Source organism: Leptonychotes weddellii, chromosome 4, assembly GCF_054177405.1.
Source record: "Leptonychotes weddellii isolate Sample4059 chromosome 4, ASM5417740v2, whole genome shotgun sequence".
NCBI lineage: Eukaryota > Metazoa > Chordata > Mammalia > Carnivora > Phocidae > Leptonychotes > Leptonychotes weddellii.
The window spans coordinates 168,827,133-168,846,643 of NC_138372.1; the positions used below are offsets into that span (position 1 = coordinate 168,827,133).

General features: G+C 59.5%; 2 protein-coding genes across 2 annotated transcripts in view; one reads left to right on the forward strand and one right to left on the reverse strand.

Annotated features, from left to right (window-relative positions):
• LOC102739704 (maestro heat-like repeat family member 5) overlaps positions 1–11,566 on the reverse strand; it is a 76,760-nt gene extending 65,194 nt beyond the window's left edge. Inside the window, exons 1-3 of the mRNA XM_081817147.1 lie at positions 11,430–11,566; positions 3,306–3,396; positions 316–1,619 (exon numbers count right to left, since the gene is read on the reverse strand). Of these exons, the coding sequence (XP_081673273.1) occupies positions 316–449 (134 nt within the window). The 5' untranslated portion in view covers positions 450–1,619; positions 3,306–3,396; positions 11,430–11,566. The remainder of the gene's footprint in view (positions 1–315; positions 1,620–3,305; positions 3,397–11,429) is intronic.
• Positions 9,211–18,647, forward strand: C4H8orf90 (chromosome 4 C8orf90 homolog). Its single transcript, XM_081817148.1, is given in 5 exon segments — positions 9,211–9,289; positions 12,631–12,988; positions 12,990–13,025; positions 17,142–17,290; positions 18,562–18,647. Coding segments are annotated over 5 exon segments (708 nt in total).
• Positions 18,648–19,511: the final 864 nt, after the last annotated feature.

Below are 19,511 nucleotides of genomic sequence, written 5' to 3' on the forward strand. Positions count from 1 at the left end.
CGCTGCCAGCCCCACAAGCGGCCGACAGCCACGCCGCATTTGGCTGCAATAGCCTCCCTCCCAGCCTCCTCTCCACCGAGTCAAGGGCTGCCGGGTGGAGCTCAACCCCAATCCCGCCCGCCACCCACCGCTGTTCCTGGCTGCACGGACTCCTCTTTCCTTGGGTCAGCCTCAGATGCGCCCCGGGCGTGCCCCTTGCTGTCCTGCAGGGAGGCCCGCTCCTGAAAGATGGAGAAGCCAGGGTACCTGTGGGAAGCAGGGCATCGGGCGTCCCCTTCTGGGTTCCCACATGCCCCAGCTTGGCGCTGGGCTGACCTGGAGTTCTGGGACATGGTTGATGACGTCCTATCAGCCGTGCTGTGGCTGTGTGGCTTTTCCGAGTGCTGCCCGTCCATGTTGGGGTGCGGTTTGGAGAACCCACAGGCCCCAGCCTCCAGCTCTGTCCTCATGCCCGGTGGGGCAGCCCTATCTCTGTGTCTCCCCTTCCCCTGCCCCAGCGGGCCCTGACCTAACCCCTGAGGTCACAATGGTTCCAGTGCTCTGGGCCGTTTCCCAGGGCCAGTGCTGTGGAACTGGACACTGTCCTGGGCACAGTACATGTGTGTTCCTGATGTGGCCTTGGGCTCAGCCCTTCTGTCTCTGGCTTGTGAGGAACCCTGAGACCAAAGACCCAGCTAACCCAAGCCTGGATTCCTGACCTAAGAAACTGTGAGATAGTAAATGTGTGTTGTTTTAAGCCGCTAAGTTTTGGGGTCATTTGTTACGCAGCACCAGATATCTGATACATGCTCGGTACCAGGGAAAAGTGGCAGAATTAGGTTCTTTATGAGCTCCCTTTCCACAGGGCCATAGTCCAGATGCAAGGCTGCAGAGAAAGCGGGTCCCAGCATGGCCCCTTGTCCCCATACTCGGATGTTGGAGGCCTTACAGGTGGGGTTCGTGAGTGGGGGGCTGAGGGTGAGGGTGTTGCAGGGACAAGGGAGTGCTGGGGCCGGGACCCGCTGCTGGGCCAGCTACCTGCAGCTCCATGAGCATCTCCCTCTGCCCAGCCAGGCTCTAGGCTTCCAGCACCTGCGGCCACACTGTGCAGTCAGCCCTGCCTTCTGGAAACAGCCATGTGTCTCATAGACAACAGACAACCACTGCTCACCCCCGAGGCTTGGGGGCCCCCGGGGTTCAAACTCCAGCTTTGGTACTGCTGGCTGGATGACCTCTCTGAAGCCGTGATCTCTTTCTAAACGGGGGCTGGCAATACCCGCCTTCCCCCAGGTGGTTCTGACATTCAACCGCCTTTTCTGTGAGCGGTGCTTGGTGCAGGACAGGTGCCCAACACGGCCTAGCTGCTGGGCATCGTGGGCGCCTTCGCTGGGTCTGCCTGGGGTTAAACCTCACGCTGCTCCCATGGGATGGGTGTCTGGATTCTCAGCAGGTGGTAGGGGAGGAGACAGGCTGGCAGAGGGCGAGGTGAGTTAGGACGATGGTAGGTTTATCGAGGCCTCCGCAGGTCCCCGGCGCTCTCTGAGCTTGTCACCTGGAGTCCTGTACCAGACCACAAGCCCAGGTGGTGGGAGCTGTGATTCTCCCCAGGGCTCAGAGGTGAAGCCACTCCTGGGGTCGCTCTGAAATGGAAGGGTCTGCATGTACCCTGGTTTGCCTGGAAACCCTGAGCTCGAGTTCCTCCGACCCAGTGTGCCGAAGGGGACTGCTACGAACTGGGCCCATACACTCATTTGTGGAGGAGGGTCCCCAGAAAGGCGGATCCTGCTAAGCTGCCAGAACAGGCTTTTGGGGGGAGCGCCCCTTCTCTGAGACTCGTCCTCCGATGCCTCTGGGGCATGTCCCGGGAACTCTTCTGCTTAGTGGCCTTGGTCAGGGGTGTGCTGGAGTGGCCCCAAAATGGCTCTCATGACTATTGTTAAATTTTCAGGAATGTGGAGAGTTGGTTGTTAAATACAGCCATAGAAGCTCATAGTTAAATGCATTATATTAAAAACAGGTAATAAATACCCCAAACTCATCACTTCCTGATTATTGGACTAGATTTCACTGTGCCCTAGGGGTTATTTGCAGCTAAGGACCTATCTGTGGGGAGTCACCCCGCACCTCTGCCCACTCGGGGCACACTGCAGCCACCCTGGTAGTGGGAGATCAGCCGCGGTGCAGGGACTTCCACCACGGACACACACAATGCCTCGAGCAGGACCCTTGTTTTTCTTCAGAGAGCTCCTTTTCAGATATTTGCCAGGCTGATTGGGCAAGATGGTCCAACCAGTCTCTCTTCCACTTGGGAATTTGAAATTGGGGCCAAGAGTGAGACCTTGGGGTTGGGAGGGGGGCCCCCGAGGACTGCCCATCCCCCCTTTAGGGGTCCAGGCAGAAGGGAGGAGACAGAGGAGGGGACAAGCCTGGGGGCCTCGCAGGTTCTGGCCCTGACCTTCCCAGGGCCCCTTGGGCCTTTTGGGTTCCTGCAAGGCCCTGATCAATGAATGGCGAGGCAGGTTTTCTGCAACCTCGTTTCTGGGGGAGAACTTCCGGCAAGTCCTGGCCAAGTAACATGAAGGAGCTCTTCAGAGGTGGCGCACTCCTGTCTCTGCAGGCTTCGGGGGAGGCTGGATGTCCAGGGAATTCGAACATCACACCTGGGTGGGTGGGAGTGGACGAGCCTCCTCTGCGGACCCGCCTCCGCCCCAGGGGACACGGGGAGGGTCACCGACTGAGACCTGGGTGCTGGCATTTGTCCATCTCTCCCCACCCCCGCCTCACCATGAAAATGGCAAGATGTCAGGGTTGAACCACCCCTGGCTGGGTCATGCCACGTGCCCGTCTCCCCCCAGCCTGCCAGGAATTAGGGAGCCCCATCCGCACCAGAGACACCGCCTCTGCTGGACGTGGGCTCCCAGCCTCCTGGCTGCCTCTCATAGTTGGGTGTGCTCACCACCCTGGATTGGGATGGAGCTCAGTGAGGGTGGGAACCAGGCCGGAGGTCACACATTGGTCAGAGGTGGAGCCCCTCACTCCATCCCGGCGTGCGGAGGAGGCCTGCTGACCCTCTCGCCCCTCCTCCCCCCTCCTCCTCCCGCCTCCCCCTCTTCCTCCCTCCTCCCCAGCATAGGAAGCAGGCAGGCGGGGCCTGGGGTAGGCGCCCGCCTGTGCCTCGCCACGTGGCCGGCAGATGGCGCTGCGGGCCCAGGCAGGTCCGGGCAGCGGCGTCCCTGCCGCTCTCCCCACCCAGCAGCCCTCCCAGCCCAGAAGGCGTTTGGGGAGGGGACCCTGGGCAACCTACGGGTGCTGACACCACTACCCACCTGGAGGCGCCAGCTCGCTTCCGCCTCCGCGCCTCTGCAGGGCTCCCTCCAGCTCCACTCCTGCCGGGGACCACACCAGGGGACGCTGTTCCTGCCCCAGAGAGGAGGGGGCTCACCCGGGGCTGACAGCCCAGCCCCTGCCCTGCTGCCCAGGCCCCGCCCCTCTGCCCCCACCCCCTCCCTGCTCCCAGCTGCAGCCAGGTCAGCCTCTGAGGCTTTATGCGATGCCTTCCCCTGGAATGCCCTTGACAAAGATTCTCTGCTTGGTCAGGCTCTGGAACCTTCTCCTGGGCCCATCTGTGCCCTCTGGTGACATCCAGTTTTAGGAAGAATCCTTCACTCTCCACCCCCCACAGCCCTCCACATCTGATCAGTTTCCTCATCCCTCCCACACTGGACCCCAGAGTGACCCCAGAGCGCTGGTCCCTGCACCTGTTGTGATGGGAACAAATCCATCTCACCCTCTTCAACAAGTGTTCTGAATAATTTTTTTTAACACCCAATCCCTCCCCACCACACCCCTGCTTTCCTGAAGAAACCTCTTGCACGCCCCTATTTGCCCTCAGAAGCCTCCCACCCCAGCCCAGGTCACCTCCTCTGTGAGGCCACCCCTGCTTTCCCTGGGCTCCCTGCTGAGGTTGCTTCAACATGAGCTCATCTGGGCGCCTCTGGGAGGTGGGATGGGGGAGGCTGGGGTACTGACAGCAGGTGCCAGGCAGACAAGTTTCCCTCCAGAGGACCCTCCCCCAGGAGCACAGTGGCCCCATCTGACCACCTGACCCCCTCTCAGGATGTTTAAACCCATTGAGCACAAGGGGTCCAGCCTCAAGTGGCTTCGAGTGCTGGGCCGGGATCCCAGGACCAGGCTCTAGGTCTTCTCGCGGCTTCTCTTCCTCTGGGCCTTGGGCTCTGTGGCTCCAATTCTTGCTCCAGAACTTTCTGGATCAGGGAGTTACTCTCTTCCCTGAGAGCGCCCCCCTACAGGCGCCTGTGTTTCCCGGCCCTTGGGGTCAGTTGGGTGCTGCCAGCCCACCCAGGGTCACTCTGCTCTGCCCACGCATGCTGGCACCCTCCCTGTCCTCCACCACCTGTCACGGCTCCTGATGGCCAGGCTCTTGGGAGAGCCCCCTGTGGGCCCTTGGCTCATCACCATGGTCTCCACCAGACCCTGTGCCCCATGAAGGTGGAGACCCGTTCTCCCTGCTGAGCTCCAGCACTTAGTAGGTGCCCGTAACATGCCTGCCGGGTGAAAGCAGCGGATGGGCTCCTCTGTGGAGGCTGCCCCGGAGGGTCCCGCTCCTTGAGTCGGCAGAGGCCCCAGGTCCCTGCAGGTGCGCTGCCCGGGACACACCCTGTCTTCCAGGGTCCGCTCCTCTTTCCACACTCCTCTCTGAATCTTTCACAGAAAAAAGTGGGGAAAGGTTTTCTCCTCCACTTTCTGAAAATGAGATTTTAAAAATAACTCGGAGGCAGTGACAGTGCCAGGAGGGGATTATCTGGGGGTTCAAGCTGCGCCGGGCAAGTCCCGCAGGGTCTGCTTGCCTCTCCCCGCACTGCTCGCTCCCCTGGACACCCTGGCTGGCTTGTCAAGGAGACAGGCACCTGCATCTCTAGTGACGGGGAGGCAGAGAAGGGAAGACATGCAGCAGGAGCCCTGCTGAGAAGGGAGGTGGCCGAGATGGTGGTGGAAGGAACACTTGGGCTGTGACTCCCAGCTGGAGAAGGGGACTGGCCCCTATTGGTCCCCCAGTCTCCTTGGTGCTCTCCCTTCTCCAGTGAGCTCACTGCTCACCAGCCATGGCCTCCTGGGCTAGTTCTTGTTCCTCAAACGCTGTGTCTTTCCTGCCACAGGGCCTTTGCATATGCAAAGGGTTTCTCAGACCCTCCTTCTCTCCCTTTCACATGACATACTGTCCTTCCTTAACCTCAGCCTCAATGTTATTTCCCCCAAGAAGCTGTCTTGGACCACAAAATAGTACATGGGGTGTCCCCACAGCCCCTGCCTCTGCCCCAGCTCCCTGACAGTTTCCTTCTCTAGCCTTATCACAATGGATAATTCTTTTATTTACTGACTTAACTTGTCTTTTTTTAAAAAAATATTTTATTTATTTATTTGAGAGAGAAAGACAGAAATAGCGAGAAAGAGCATGAGTGGAGAGGAGAGGGAGAAGCAGGCTCCCCACTAAGCAGGGAGCCCGATGCCAGACTCCATCCCAGGACCCCGGGATCATGACCTGAGCCGAAGGCAGACACTTCACCAACTGAGCCACCCAGGCGCCCCCTTAACTTGCCTTTTATCTATCTCTCCAACTAGACTGCAAGCTTCCTGAAGGTGGGGACCGGGGAGCAGAGGACACTGTTTCCCCACCCGTGTCACCGGCCATTTCCTCTTGCTGCGTTTCAATGCCAGCCTGTCTTCCTTGAGGGGGCTCTGAGGCCACTGGATGAGGTGCCAGGGCATCAGCTGGTGGGATGGAGCCTTGGTGGCTCCGGAGAGAACCACTTGCCTGGTAACAGCCCGGATCAGCCTCCTTCCATCCCCTACAGTGTGCCCCGGGATGGCTTCTCAAGTGACCTCTTATCCTCAAATGATTTGCCTTAAGGTCTGGTGGGCGGCTGAATAACAGTCCTCAAAGATGTCGATGTTCGAATCCCCGGAGCAGGGAATTGTTATCCTGTACAGCAAAGCAGGACTTTGGGGCTGGGATTAAGTCAGAGAGCTTCAGATGGGGAGATTATCCCAGATTTTCCGGGCGGTCCCTCAATGCAATCACACGGATCCTTCTGAGAGAGAGGCAGAGGGAGCTTTGATACGCAGAGAGAAGAGGAGGCCACGTGACCATGGAGGCAGAGAGTGGGGCGATGTGGCCGCAAACAAGGAATGCCAGCAATCCCCCAGAAGCCGGGAGAGGCGAGGAACAGGTTCTCCCTGGAGCCTTTGGAGGGAGTGCGGCCCTGCGGAACCCTTGATTCTGTCCCCGTGATACTGTTGGTGGTGATTGTCACAGTAGCCCTGGGGAACTAATACAGTGCTTGGGGGAGCCCGAGCTAAGACCCCCTGGGTCTGTCTGCATTCTTGCGGCAAGCTGGAAGCTGTCCCTCCAGATGCTGGCACCTGACGGCTCAGGTGTGGGCTACATATCCCAGCCTCCCCTGCAGCCAAGAGGGCCTGGGGACCCAACTGGCCCCTGGAATTAGAGCATCCAAGTGCAGTTTCTCCTCGTGTTCTTACAAGGAAGCTGCTGGCCCAGGACGGCCTCTGGCCCGTCTTCCGGGCTGGGATGCCATGGGGCGTGACCTCCGACCAGGGGCCACGCGTGAGGGGGTGGAGCCACAGCTGGGGGGAGCCCGCACCCCTGGGGTGTGGGGGGCTGTGGAGCCGAGCTGCCTGGAGGCCTGCCACAGACACTGCAGGAGGGACGGTGCTCCGTCTTCCTGAAGCTGCCGTGCCAGGGGCTCTTTGTCACCGCCGCTCCCCGGACTAATACACGCTGGCCGAGCGGCCACGGCGTGGCGGGTCCTGGTCCCCAGCGGTGCCCAGCGGTGCTCTGTAGAATGTCAGAAATGGCGGGCGCCTGGGTGGCTCAGATGGTTAAGCGTCTGCCTTCGGCTCAGGTCATGATCTCAGGGTCCTGGGATCGAGTCCCGCATTGGGCTCCCTGCTCCTTGGGAGCCTGCTTCTCCCTCTGCCTCTCTCTCTCTGTCTCTCATGAATAAATAAATAAAATCTTTAAGAAAAAAAAAAGAATGTCAGAAATGGCATTATTTTCTCCCATGCTGTGGATGGCTGAGCCACCCCCCAGCGCTGCTGCCTGCCCTGAGAGCTGGGGTTTGGTGGCCCATGCGGCTGGAGCACGGGATGATGGAAAACAGGCCCTGTCACGTGAAACACAGGCACCCACTTGCCCGTGGCTGATTCTCGGGCCTACGGCTGGCTGTGCTCTTGGTCCCGCGAGGACCGCGAGGGCTGGGCTCTCAGACTGCATGTCCAGCCCCGGGCCTGGTTTGACCAGGGGCTCAGGAGGCGCTGGTGGGTGGGAAGTGGCTTGTGCGGGAGGGGGTTACTGTGCCTCGTGCGGGGGCCCATCGGGCCCTGAGTTACTGTTTCTCGGGACCCCACCACGGCACTCAGGGCCTGGACGTCTGGGCTGGAGGCTGGACCCCGGGAACACTCGTCGGGGCTGGTGCTCATGTCGTGGAGCGCCCTGGCCCTGCGACACCGTGGGGGAGGGAGAACCTGCGCTCTGGGCCCACACTGGAGGGTGCACGGGGCGTGTGGTTCCTACTCTTGCAGCTTCAGGAATACGGGGACTCTCTGTTCCGTGTGCTGCCTGTCCTCTGTGCTAGTGAGTGTCAAACGCACTTGCACGGGCTTGCAGAGAAGAGCTGGGGGAGGGTTCCAGCCTTTGTCCCATCGGCTCAGGGACTGGAGGTTCTTCAACCGTGAGCTCCTGTCCCGAGGTCGTCAGGAAGCCAGTCCGCAGGGATGGGGGCTGTTCTTTGTGACCCTGTCGCATTTCCAGTTCCGTCACATTATATCATCCCTCCTCTATGGTACACTAATTTTTTTTTAAATAAAGATTTTATTTATGTATTTAGTTACTGGGAGTGAGAGAGCATGAGCGAGCGGGGGGAGGGGAGGGAGAGAGAAACTCAAGCAGACTCCCTGCTGAGCACAGGGAACCCGACACAGGGGTCCATCCCAGGACCCTGAGATCAGGACCTGAGCCAAAATCAAGAGTTGGACGCTTAACTGGCAGCCACCAAGGCACCCCCCCCTTACACTAATTTTTCCATTGAAGTGTGTAGGCTGCTTCAGCCCTGTTTTATGGATGGAGAAACTGAGGCCCAGGGAGGTAATGCGGTTTGCCCAGCCTGCAGTGAGCCTGTCTAGCTTAACCCAAGGTCTCTAACCAAGGAAGGTACAACCCCCACGTGACTTCCAGTGGGAGGGCCAGCTGGGCCTTGTGGGTCTCTGACGTGTACGGAACAGGCGGAGAGGGCTTCCTGGAGGAGGCAGCATGAGCTAGGGCCTGAAGGATGAGTGTGAGTTTGCGCTGTAGAGGAGGGGGCCAGGCTTCTGGAAGACGCCCTCTCCCCCCCAATCGCTGTGCGCTTCCAGCAGACAGTGGGTTGTGGTAACGCATGGCCCTGGGCATGTGGGACCTTCAGTGCACACAGGACAGTCTGAGCTGGGCATCCAGCCCTTTCCCGTCTTCCCCGAGGACAGACACTGGAGCCCCCTGGCAGGCCGCAGTGCTGGGGAAAACGCCCCCCAGGGTGAACCCCTGGAGGCTGGGGTGACTTCGAGGCTGTCCCCCAGCGGTCAGCACCCACTGCGCACATGTCATGAGCTACCTTCCTTTTGACGGCTCCTGTCCCCGCTCCCCCACTGGGCTTGGTCCACTTTGAGGGAACATGAACGCATCAGGTCCCCTGAGGCCAGGGGCCTGGTTTGACCCATTTCACGGGACTACTAGAGCTGCTGAAGACGGGGCTGCTGATGCGCAGCCCCTCGGACCCCGAATACTGGTGGGATGCCTGTGGGATGGAATTTGGGCTCTGTTGCCTTGTGAGCGTGCCCGATGGGGGTTGTGGACACGAGACTGAGCTGAGCGATCAGGGAAGAAGAGGCGTGGGGGCCTTGAACCTGGGTGGGTTAGGGGGGAGGGGCCCAGAGGTGTCTGAGTGCCAGGGTGGGGTCGGATGGTTCCTGAGCAGGGCCAGGTGAGCTGCAGGGGTGTGGGAGGAGGGGGCCGCCAACCCCCCTTTACTCTTCTCCCTCCCGGCCCCAGGCCACTTCCAGGTGGGGCCCCTTTAATTGCAAGGTTCTCTCCCCGCCAGAAGGCCCCTCCCCTGGTCTCCTGGGCAGCCAGGTAAACAAGCCTGATCCCCGGTTGCTGACATGGCTTCCCCTCTTTTGGGGGACCCCAGCCCAGCAGGTCTGCCCCCTCCTCCTGTAGCCACTCCAAGTAAGTCACATGGTGGGGGGAGGGGTGGAGGAGAAAGGGGTGTCCTTGGCATTTAGGGCTCTGAGAATGTGGGAGAGGAAGCTGCCATCCCACCCCCTCTTCCTGGGGGGGGAGCTCTGCCAAGGTCACGCAGCAGGTCAGGGCCGGGGGCGGGCACTGACCTCACCCCCTAACATTCCCTTCTTCCTGCTCTCCTCTAGGATCACTGCCCTGCAGCCCTCCCAGGGGTCCTGCAGCCCTTGGAGCCCTGAGCCTGGAGGGGCCAAGGGTTCTCCCCACTCCTTAGGCCCCTTCCAGATCATTCTCTGCCCCCCTCCCTCACTGCCTCCTTAAAACCCCAGTGCTGGATCCCAGGTCCTCAGAAGTACACACCCATTACCCCTCCTGGAGAGGGGCAGTCATCCACCCCCTTGAATTTGGGACTCTGGCCCTGACCCTCTCTCCATCTCTGTGGCTATGCTTTGTTGATTTCTTCCCTCACCCTGGCCCCTCAGTTCTCCAGACTCCTCTGGAGCATCTTGTCCCCCTTTCCCCAACCCCCACTTTCGCCCTTGTCATGCCCTTGGCCTTGTCAGCACCCGAACTACAGCCTGGCCTTGACCCCATTCTCCAGAGTCTCTCCCGAGCTCAGGCCCTCAGAGCAGGATTCCTGCCCTCCTGGGCGAGTCACAGTCCACTGTTTCCAGCACATTCTGCGTCCTTCCACCTGCCCTGCCTCCCTCGCTCCCTCCCTCCCTCTCTGCTCACCCAGTTCTGCCATGATCATCACACCCGCACACACACACACCCTCTTTCCCTGGGCCCTCTGTGTTTTATTGTACCAGCCTGGCAACCCCCCAGCTCCCCACCCACACCCCGCCTGCACCCATATACAGCTGAGCCGAGCTGGGGATAAACTCACCCGCTAATGCTCTTTAAATTCCTGACTGTGAGCCTGAGGGGCCTTGGTCTTTGCTGGCTCCCACTGCATCCCTCCCTCTGTCCGGTCTCTCTGGCTCCAAGCGCCACCCCCGCCCCCACTCTGCTGCTGGCCCTGCTCCCTCTTTGAAGACACTAAAGCCATCGGAGAAGGACTCCCACAGGTCCCCAGCACCACAGGCACCTGGCCGCCTGTGCCCACGGCTCTGTCCACCCAGTCCCTGCTCTCAGCAAGCCAGGGAGACGAGGAGGAGGAGCAGGGCCAGCAAGGCCGACATTCCTGCCTGCTCAGGGCCATCCCCCACCCTCTCTCTCCAGTAGCATGACATCCTCTCTCCTTGCTAGATCTTTCCAGCAACATAAAAGCTGCTGTTGTACCCTGTCTCTTGACCCCACTTCCCTTTCAGCTACCATCCTGTTTCTCTGCTCCCCATTTATAGCAAAACTCCTCACAAAGGTTAGTTTTACTTGCTGCTTCCCCGTCTCCCCTCCCACTCACTCGAGAGCCCACTGGAACCTGCCCTTCCTTCCCCGCACTTCACTAAAGCAGGTCTGCTCAAGGTCACCGACAACCTCCTGCTTGCCAGACGGGGGGTCAGCTCTGAGGCCTCGTCTGATGGGACTTATCAGCATCTCTGGGCTGAGCAGCGCCCCTCCTCCTCGCCTGGCCTCCAGAGCCCCACGCTAGGCTTGCTCGCGCTCCTGGTTTCCTCCCGCATCACTGCCTATTCCTCCTCCTCTCCCTGGTCTATTGATAGCGGGGGCCCCAGGCCCTTCTCTGTTCATGTTCTGGCCCAGCGGCCTCATTCAGCTCCATCTCCCAGGTGTGTAGAGCTCCAGCCTGGAGCCTTTGCCCCAACTCCAGACTCAAAGCTGGCTGTCCTCTACACCTCTTCCCTGGCCCATCTAGAGGCCACCACTACCTGCCCCAAATTAGACTCTTGACTCCCCACCCCATTCTGCTCCTCTCTCAGCCACCCTGAGAGCCACCTCCTCCTTTCCTCCAGCTGCTAGGGTCCAGCGTCTTCCCCTTTTCTCCCCTCCCCTCCCCCACCCTTTCCATCAACAAATCCAGTCCTTCCATCCTCAAGACATATTCACAATCTGAGCGCTTTCCACCGCAGCTGTGGTCATGCCACCAGCCCCTCACCCGAATTACTGCCCTGGCTTCCTCATGGTCCCCTTGCTGCTACCCTTACCACCTCACCTGTCTGCACCACAACGATCAGCTCACCTGGCCAAATGCAAGGCAGAAGGTGGCACTCCTCTCATGTGGCCAGGGCCCTCCCCTCTCCTCTCCCGGGGTGGCATCCAGAACTCCTCTCTTCTATGCAGCTTTCTTTCATCCCCAACTCACGGCAACACCCCACAGCCCTGCGCCACCCACTGGCACTGAAACCCAGCCGCTCTCCCAAGAAGCCTGCAGGGCAGGCAGACTGCAGGATGAAGACAGGACCCTTCAGCCCAGTGGTGGGAGGCCCCTGCCAAGGCCACCTTGGAGCTGTCCATGGTGCTGAGCACAAAGGCTCCCTGAACTGGCCCCTTTGGCCATGTCCACGGCCCTGCTCAGAGCCACGTCCACCCCCTCTACCACCTGGGGATTGGTGGCTCTGCTACATCCACGGGGCTGAGCTAGGAAATCACTCTCCAGTGACAAAGTAGGTTCCTCAATGCCATCTCATTGAACAGGCTTGATTGTTCCCAATTTTTAAAGGGGGAAACTGAGGCACAGGAAAGTTGATGTGCCCCCAGGGGAGGGTGTCCAACAGACACAGAACCAATTCACCTCCCAACCTGACTCCTCTATCCCCTGGGGCTGCTTGCTCCTCCCCCTGGGTCCCAGGATCGCTATGCCAGGCTGGGAACCTGTTGTCACCCCCCGGTTCCTCCCCACCTCCATCCTCAAGGCCTGGCATCTGGCCTCTCGGTCTCCTCCCAGCTAAGTACTTCTCCTGGCGGTGTCCTTACCTCATCCTCACTGGGCCCTGATCCGACCTCCAGGCTGGGCTCCCATAGTCCATTTTCTGCACAGCCTAGGATCAATTTTCAACCGAGAGTGACCACATCACCCCCTTCCCCAACCGCTGCTGTGAGCTGAGCCCAGGGTCCAGAGCTTGTTCAGGAGGCCCTGAAAAACTCCCCAGGCTCCTCCCTGTCTGGAACTTTCCGCCCAAGCAGTACTGAGTGGCCTACTCTTGTGGGCAGCCTTTGGCGCCTTTCTGCCCTCCTAGTGTGTGGGCGCTGTCCCCTCCGGAATTCGCCTCCCGCCTCCCCTGTCAGCCCCGGGGTCCCACCTCCGCCTTCCAGGGCCAGCCCCGAGGCAGGTTCTCAGGCTCCCTCACTCCCTCCTCGCTCCCCCCCGCCCCCCGCCGGCGGCACCGCCCGCACGTGGTCACTTGCCCTCTGTCACTCCCGGGGCCCCGTGGGCCCAGCAGGTCCCGCCGCGCCCCCGCCCCCGGAGCCCCCGTTCCCGGACATCTACGGCGGGGACGCGCAGCTCTGGGCGGCGCACTTCCGCGGCATCGGGCGCGCCTACCGCGCGCTGGGCAAGGAGGACGACTTCGCCATCCGCGTGCTCACCGAGGACTTCACGCTGCCCTTTCCGTTCGCCTGGCCGCCAGGGCCCGACCCCGCCCGCGGGCCGCTCTTTTACGACCCGCACGACCGCGCGGGCTTCGACTTCCTGCTGCGCGGCCCGGGCGCGCCGCCCCCCGCGCTGCTGCGGCCCCTTCACGCCACGGCCCAGGCGGCGGCGCGCAAGCGGCGCCTGGAGCGCCTGGCCCTGAGCTACGCCAGCGCGGGGGCGCCCCGGCCCGGCCTGCTACTGCTGGCGCCCGGGCCCGGCTCCGGCGCCGCCTTCCCGGGGCCCGCGGGGCCCGAGGCCGCCACCCCCGGCGGCGCCCCGAGGCTGGGCTAGCCCGCGCCCGACGCGGCCAATAAAGAGTTGCTCTGCTTCGCCCTCCCAGGCTCTTTGCTGGACACCCCCGGGCAGGCGGCGGGGGCGGGACAAGGGGCTGACCCTGGGGCCAGGCCTGTTCACCCGTGCTGCCGGGGATCCACATGGGTCTCCAGCGGACAGTGAGCGACGAGTGAAATCCGCATGGCAACCGGGGCAGGCTGGCCGAGGGACCCGACCCTGGATGGGGGTGGCGGCGGCCTGGCGTCCACCCGCAGAGCCTGCACTCTGGGATCCTAGCCCCAGCCCCGTGGTGGGGAGTATCGCGCCCATCCCGCAGGTCGGGACACCGAGGTCCTGGTTCCTCCAAGGAACATCTGGGATCTGTCTGTATACCCAACTTCCAGTTCAGTGGGTTTTCCTTTTTCCAAGACACAGGGGCTTTTGGGTCTGGGGAGCTGGAGAGGCAGAGGGAAGGGCAGTAGGTGCAGGGCAAAAAGGGATATGAGGAGTGGAGAGTGCAGGGTGGGTGGGGGAGAGGACATGGCAGGGACAGGGCCGCTAAGGCAGGAAGGCCACATGGCGCAGTCCCCAGAACGGCTGCTCCCCTGCCGCCCTCCCTGTTGGCTCTGGGGAGAAGGGGTGCCTCCTACTATGTCCCCCAATGCCTCTTGCGAGCCCGGAACAACCACGGGTGAGCCAGCCTCCTCCGCCGCGACAGGTCTGTCTACTGTGGGCCGGCTGGCGGCTTCCTCCGCAAACCTGGGGACCAAAGGCTGAGGTTTCTTCTTGGGGGCGTGGGGTTGGACTCCAGGTGTGCAGGGGAGGCCGGCGCGCTGGGAGGGTGCATTCTCACTCCAGTGCAGATGGAATCAGAGTTCTTTTTCCCTTTCTTCTGATCCGGGAGTTATTTATAGCTTCCCACTCGTGGGCAGAAATGGTTTTTCCAGAGCCTTGCTTGGCTTGCTGGAGAACCAGTGACAGGAAGTGCTCACCTCTGGAAGAGAAGGAGGTTTCTGGGCTCTGCAAGAGGGGTCTCCAGCTTCCTCCTCTCCCACTAGTGGTTCCCTTAGATCCCCGCAGGACTCCAGGCTCCTTCCACCCATGGACTTTGTCTTTTCCATTTTATTGAGATGCACAACAGTTACTTTATAATGTGTATGCATTTGGCTCACAGTAGGGCTACAGCAGTAATAACATTAGGTATTGTACGTCCTATGTTGTGTATTAATTGTTTAGGTTCACCCAGAAGTGGTCCCTAAACATGGATTCGAGTGCACTTTATTTGCGAGGTGACACACAGGTGGGGGAGCGGGGAAGTGACAGAGAAGGGAAGGAAGCCCTTTGGGGATCCCCCCCCCCAGAGCTGACGCATGCCCCACTCCAGGGGCAAGGAAGCCAGGGGTTTATCACTACCTCCTGGGGTCGTTGCTCTGACGGCTTGGCTTGCCCTGTGGGGACTGAGCTTGCACCTCTCCCAAAACGGCAGAGATGGAGTCACCATTTAAAAACTCTTGAAACAAGTTGGCAGAGTAATTTTATGACTGCAGAGAGTAACGACAAAAATTTGGGGCTTCTGTTTAGTATTTAAGTAAAACATTTTCTAGAAATGTGTTTTTAATATAGTTTGTTAAAGTATTAGGGACAGACTGGAAATGAAAACGCTCGTCCTTCACCACCACTAGTTTCAGAGGCATTAACCTAGGGCACAAAGACCCCAGATGAGTAACCTAATAAAGACACTGACATGATTAAAATTAGAAAGTAAAACATGGCAATAAGTGCTAGGAAGAAAATGAGTAGGGACAGAGCATATTTCACACAGGATGGTCAGGAAGGGTTTCTTGGAGGAGGTGGCATTTATACTGAGATTGGAAGAATGGGAGGAGGCAGTCACATGCCTGCTGGGGGAGGGTGCTCCAGGCAGAGGGGAGGGCACGGGCAAAGGCTGGGAGATAACAGAGCTTCAGCTGTCCAAGGGCTGGAGGCAGGGGCTGCGGGGCCAGGGCCCAGTGCACAGGAAGGGAGCTGCAGGGACCGACCAAGAGCCATCCTCTTCACAGGTGTGTGGGGTTCTCAGTTCCAAAGCCTTCCACAATCACACCCACATTTCATCCTCATTGTACTTCCGTGGGGTTGGCAGACAGTTGAGGACACGGAGACCTAGAGAGGGGATGGGGCTTGCCCGTGTGTTATTAGAACTCTGTGTTAAAACCATGGCCAGGCTCCAACAGGCTTAAACTACAAAAGGTTCAAAAACGGTTTATATAACTGGAAGATCTAGAAATAAACTGAGTTTCAGGTAAGGTTTGATCCAGAATGCAAGATTTGATTCAGTCAGTAACATGCATTAACTGGCTTAGGGCTGTGTTACCTGAATCAATCCCTGGAGCCAGGGTGTGGGGTTCCCTTGATTGGATTGTAAGAATAAGGCTTGGAGCACTGTGAGCCTTGGGGTAAGGTAGAATGGAAGGGCTGATAGAATGGAATGACCACCATGTCCAGCTTAGCCAGGAGATGTGAGCACTAGGATTTGGCCCCAGGGCTGACATTTCCTGCCAAACCACACATTTTCTCTTCCAGTTAGATATGTTGGTCCCATGGAGAAGCATGGTCAGAAAAATGAACTTCTACCCTTTAGTGTAAAGCAGGGTTGAAAGTCTAATTTGTTTTTTGAGCACCAGCTCAGTGCTGGCTCCACTGCTGGGGCTGAGTGTTCAGGGAGGAAAGACACTGCCCACATGAAGAAGCTCGGGGATTGGGGGTTGGGAGGACATGAGGACAACACCTTGCCCGCTGTCCCTTCAGTGAGAGTGTGGGCAGTTGCTGGTGGGACTCAGCTTCTTCTGCCTCTCTCCATCCCACAGGGGGCGCCATGGAGCCCTCACTTTGCCCTTTTTGCTCTGGCTGCTGGGATGCTCGGAGCACATTTGTGCCCAATTGCCCTAGCTTTCCTTAGGCATGATCCTCGGGGGCAATGTGCCTCTCATGTCTGGCTTCATTGTCTTCCTCATTTGGCTGGCTTTTGAGTCTTAGGAACTGGGGCTAGAATTATAAGAATGACACTTGGAATCATTTTTGTAAATTGGAAGGAAATGCCTGGATCCAGGTGGCGAAACTTCACCCCACCTTCCTCCCACTGAGTTGCCGTAAGATCTGCCACCTGAGAATCCAGCTGGGTGGTGCGGGCTGGACTGTGTGGCTCTGGTGTCAGGGGCCTACCCCTGTGATGTTGGGCACTGGTACTTGCTGGGGCAGCAGCGGCTATAGCCAGGCTTTGGGGAGCACAGACCTTGTGGGAATACTGTCTATCCTCTCCTGACTCGGCAGCCCTTGGCCAGCACTCCTTCTGGGGCCTTGGGTTGTGGGGCCTCCTCCTGGGCTGTGGGAGGATGTGGGTCTCGTCGGTCAGGTCCCTGGGCCCTGCCTGGCCCACGGTGAGAGCCTGACAGGGAGAGGACAGGGTTTCCACCATGACTGTCCACTCTCCCACCATCCATCCCTCGTCCCCTTGTGTTAAGCCAGGGTGGCCGCCCCTCTGCTGTCCAGGGTCCTGCTGCTGCCCCTGGGGCTGAGGCTGCCTGCGGCTGTGTCTCCTGCAGAGCCTGGGGCCCACCTTCCATTCTGGGTGCAGGTGGGGCCTGGGGGAAGAGGTCAGGATCCCCGGGCATTGGTTCAGAGCCCCAAGGCTGAGTCCTCTCCCTCACAATCTCCACAGGCTTTCCCAGGGAGAGAGGGGCATCTATATTCCCTGTTAGATTCCTGGGCTGCTGAGAACAGGGGTCGGGGCAACCCCCCCACCCCCGTCTCTGCTCCACTTTCCTCTGGAACAGACTCTGAGGAGCAGCGAGGATGTTTAATTAATTGCAATTACAATCTTCAAAGGAAGCCGAGAGTTGAAAGTTGTTCCTAATTACTGTGTTATGATGTCGGCCTTCTCCTCAAATTGATTGTGTTAGAATTTCCGATGGAGGATTAACTGAGTTGCCGTGAGGACCCACTTGTGTCCCTCCCCCTTTTAAATAACGCCCCTGTTCGGCCTCGGAAAAGGCACTGGCCTGGAATGACAATGAAGGCTGGGCCGGCGGAGGCTGTAGGCGGCCGTCTGGATGAAGAGCTCAACGCCAAGGTCAAGGCCATGGGCGTTGGCGTGGGCCGGCCAGATCGGCTCCGGGTGGTCACTCGCATTGTTCACCAATGTGTGTGTGCGGCGCAGGTGTGCACACGGGACCCAGACAGATGCAGGCATCATGTTTCTGGTGGCAAATCAGGAAATGTGTGTGAAAGACCCCTTAGGTGTGTGGAGTGACAACGAAGGAAAGGTTGGGAAGAAAGGTCTGGAAGGTCTAGAAAGATTGTTTGGCTGCTGTGAGTTGAAATAAGTTTGGGGGCGGGCTGAGCGGAGGCCGAGCTGCTGGGAGAATCTAGGCAAACTTGCTGGAGATCAGAGCCGAGTGGGTGGGCAGCAGGGTTTCCTGAAGTTTGGACGTGAAGCAGGGGAGGAAAGCAGTCAGGGATGCCCAAGTTTGGGCTGGGGCAGTGGGAGGGATGGAGTTTCATCTACCGAGATGGGAGTCCGCTGAAGGCCTGCAGGCTAACGGATATGTGGGGGACACAGGCTCAGCACAGAAGGAGGTCTTGTCTCATGGTGGCTGAGTCACTCACAGCCCGGGAGAGGTGCACGTGCAGCCCCTCGGCTTGGTGGGTCCCCTAACACTTGTCCGGGAGCCTGGTTCTTCTCTGTGCAGTGGGGACTGTCCCTGGTGGAGCTGCTGAGGCCCATTTCAGGCCCTAATGCTGAGTTAGGGGCGATGAGTTCTCCTATGGCCCTTTAATTACCGAGCACCAATGAGCCCTGAAATTACAGTAAGAAGAGTTGCTGACGGCCCCAGCAGCCCTTCTTTCCCCACCATGGGAGAGTAGACAGGAATCTTGGGGACAGATGGGGGCGGGGGAGGGGTGGCTTCCAGCAGAGGCCAGGTTAGGTTCCACCTAGGAGGCTTCCAGGGTTCTGAAGTTCAGGTGTCACTGGGCTCACGTGGGCCCCAGGAGACAGGTGTGAAGGCAGGGCGCAGGGGGTGCCCGGCAGCATCCCAGCCCCAGACTAGGTGGGTCCCCATCATCCCCATCTTCTCAGTTAGGGAAACCAAGGAATGCCACAATGGCTGGGCAGAGAGTGACCCAGCAGGCTTCTGGCTCCAGTGTTGTGCTCCCAAGGATGGCCCTGCGTGGTGGCCAAGCTCCCTGACCTCTCTGAGCTCTGGAGTCCTCATCTGTGAAGTGGGGTGACGGGGTGTCTCCCCATGGGGTGGGGTCAAGCCGTCATGGTGGCCGAAGGGGCGGATGTGTGTCGTGTTCAGCCCAGGTGTGGCTCATCCAGGTCTCGGCCCGAAGGCTCCCTGTGGCTGGGTCTGACAGTGGGGAGTCGCCGGGGTGGGCCTCAGTCCCCTGACCCCGGTCCTGTCCGCAGTCATGGCCACGCTGCGTCTCGGCCCATTCCCAGGCCAAGAGCTGGGGCTGGAAGAAGTCCCAGGGAGCCTCCCCCACTCCCCTTAAACGCACATTTGTTCCAGATCCATGAATATGCGATTGTCGCCCACCTCCTCCCGGGGACTACGAACTTCCTTTGCCTCTGCGGTGAGGCTCTGCATTAATCACGGCTAATTGCTAGCGGGACTCGTTTATGTCAAGAGCCGTTATTCCTGGGAATAAAGGGGAATAAAGGCTGGCTCCTTTCAGGAAGCTCGGCGTTGCCCGGGAAGGAGCCATGCCAGACCCGAACAGGGCCCCCGGTCCCCTGCCCGGCCCACTTCCAGCGGCCCCAACCGCATGTGCCAAACGCGGGGCCTCTGGCCTTGGCTGAATCTTCAGGGAAATGAGCACATCCATCATGTTCACGCGTTTTTCTGAAGTTGTTGTGAGTTTCCTTGAAACCAAGGAAGGTTTTTTCTTTTTTTCCTTTTTCTGGCAACAACAGCTGGGAATACATTGACACTTTCTAAAAACTGTCACTTATTGCTTGGGGACGGGGCAGGGGAGGAGCCATGCCTTCCAAGCCCCAGGTCCAGATCTGAGCGTGCACACCAGGCTTTTCCGGAGGTCCGTGCTGGGAGGTGGGGGGCGGAGCGAGTCTGGGGCAGGTGCGGGGCAGGCTCACCGACCAGGACCGAGAGCACGGATCAGAGGGATGGTGGAGAGGACTGTCTGCTTGTGACTTTTTACTGGAGCATGTGTTGTTGGGCTTATTAACAGGAATATCGGGTCCCTGTTTTCTTAGAATCAGGGTGTGTGTCTGATGTCTGTTAATCCTGGCCGAGGCCACACCTGTGGAGACTGGGGCGTGAGAAGAACCGGTGTGCTGTGTGCAAGTACTCGCTCGGGTCTGCGCGTGCACCTGTGTGCATGTGGGCTTGCTAGTGT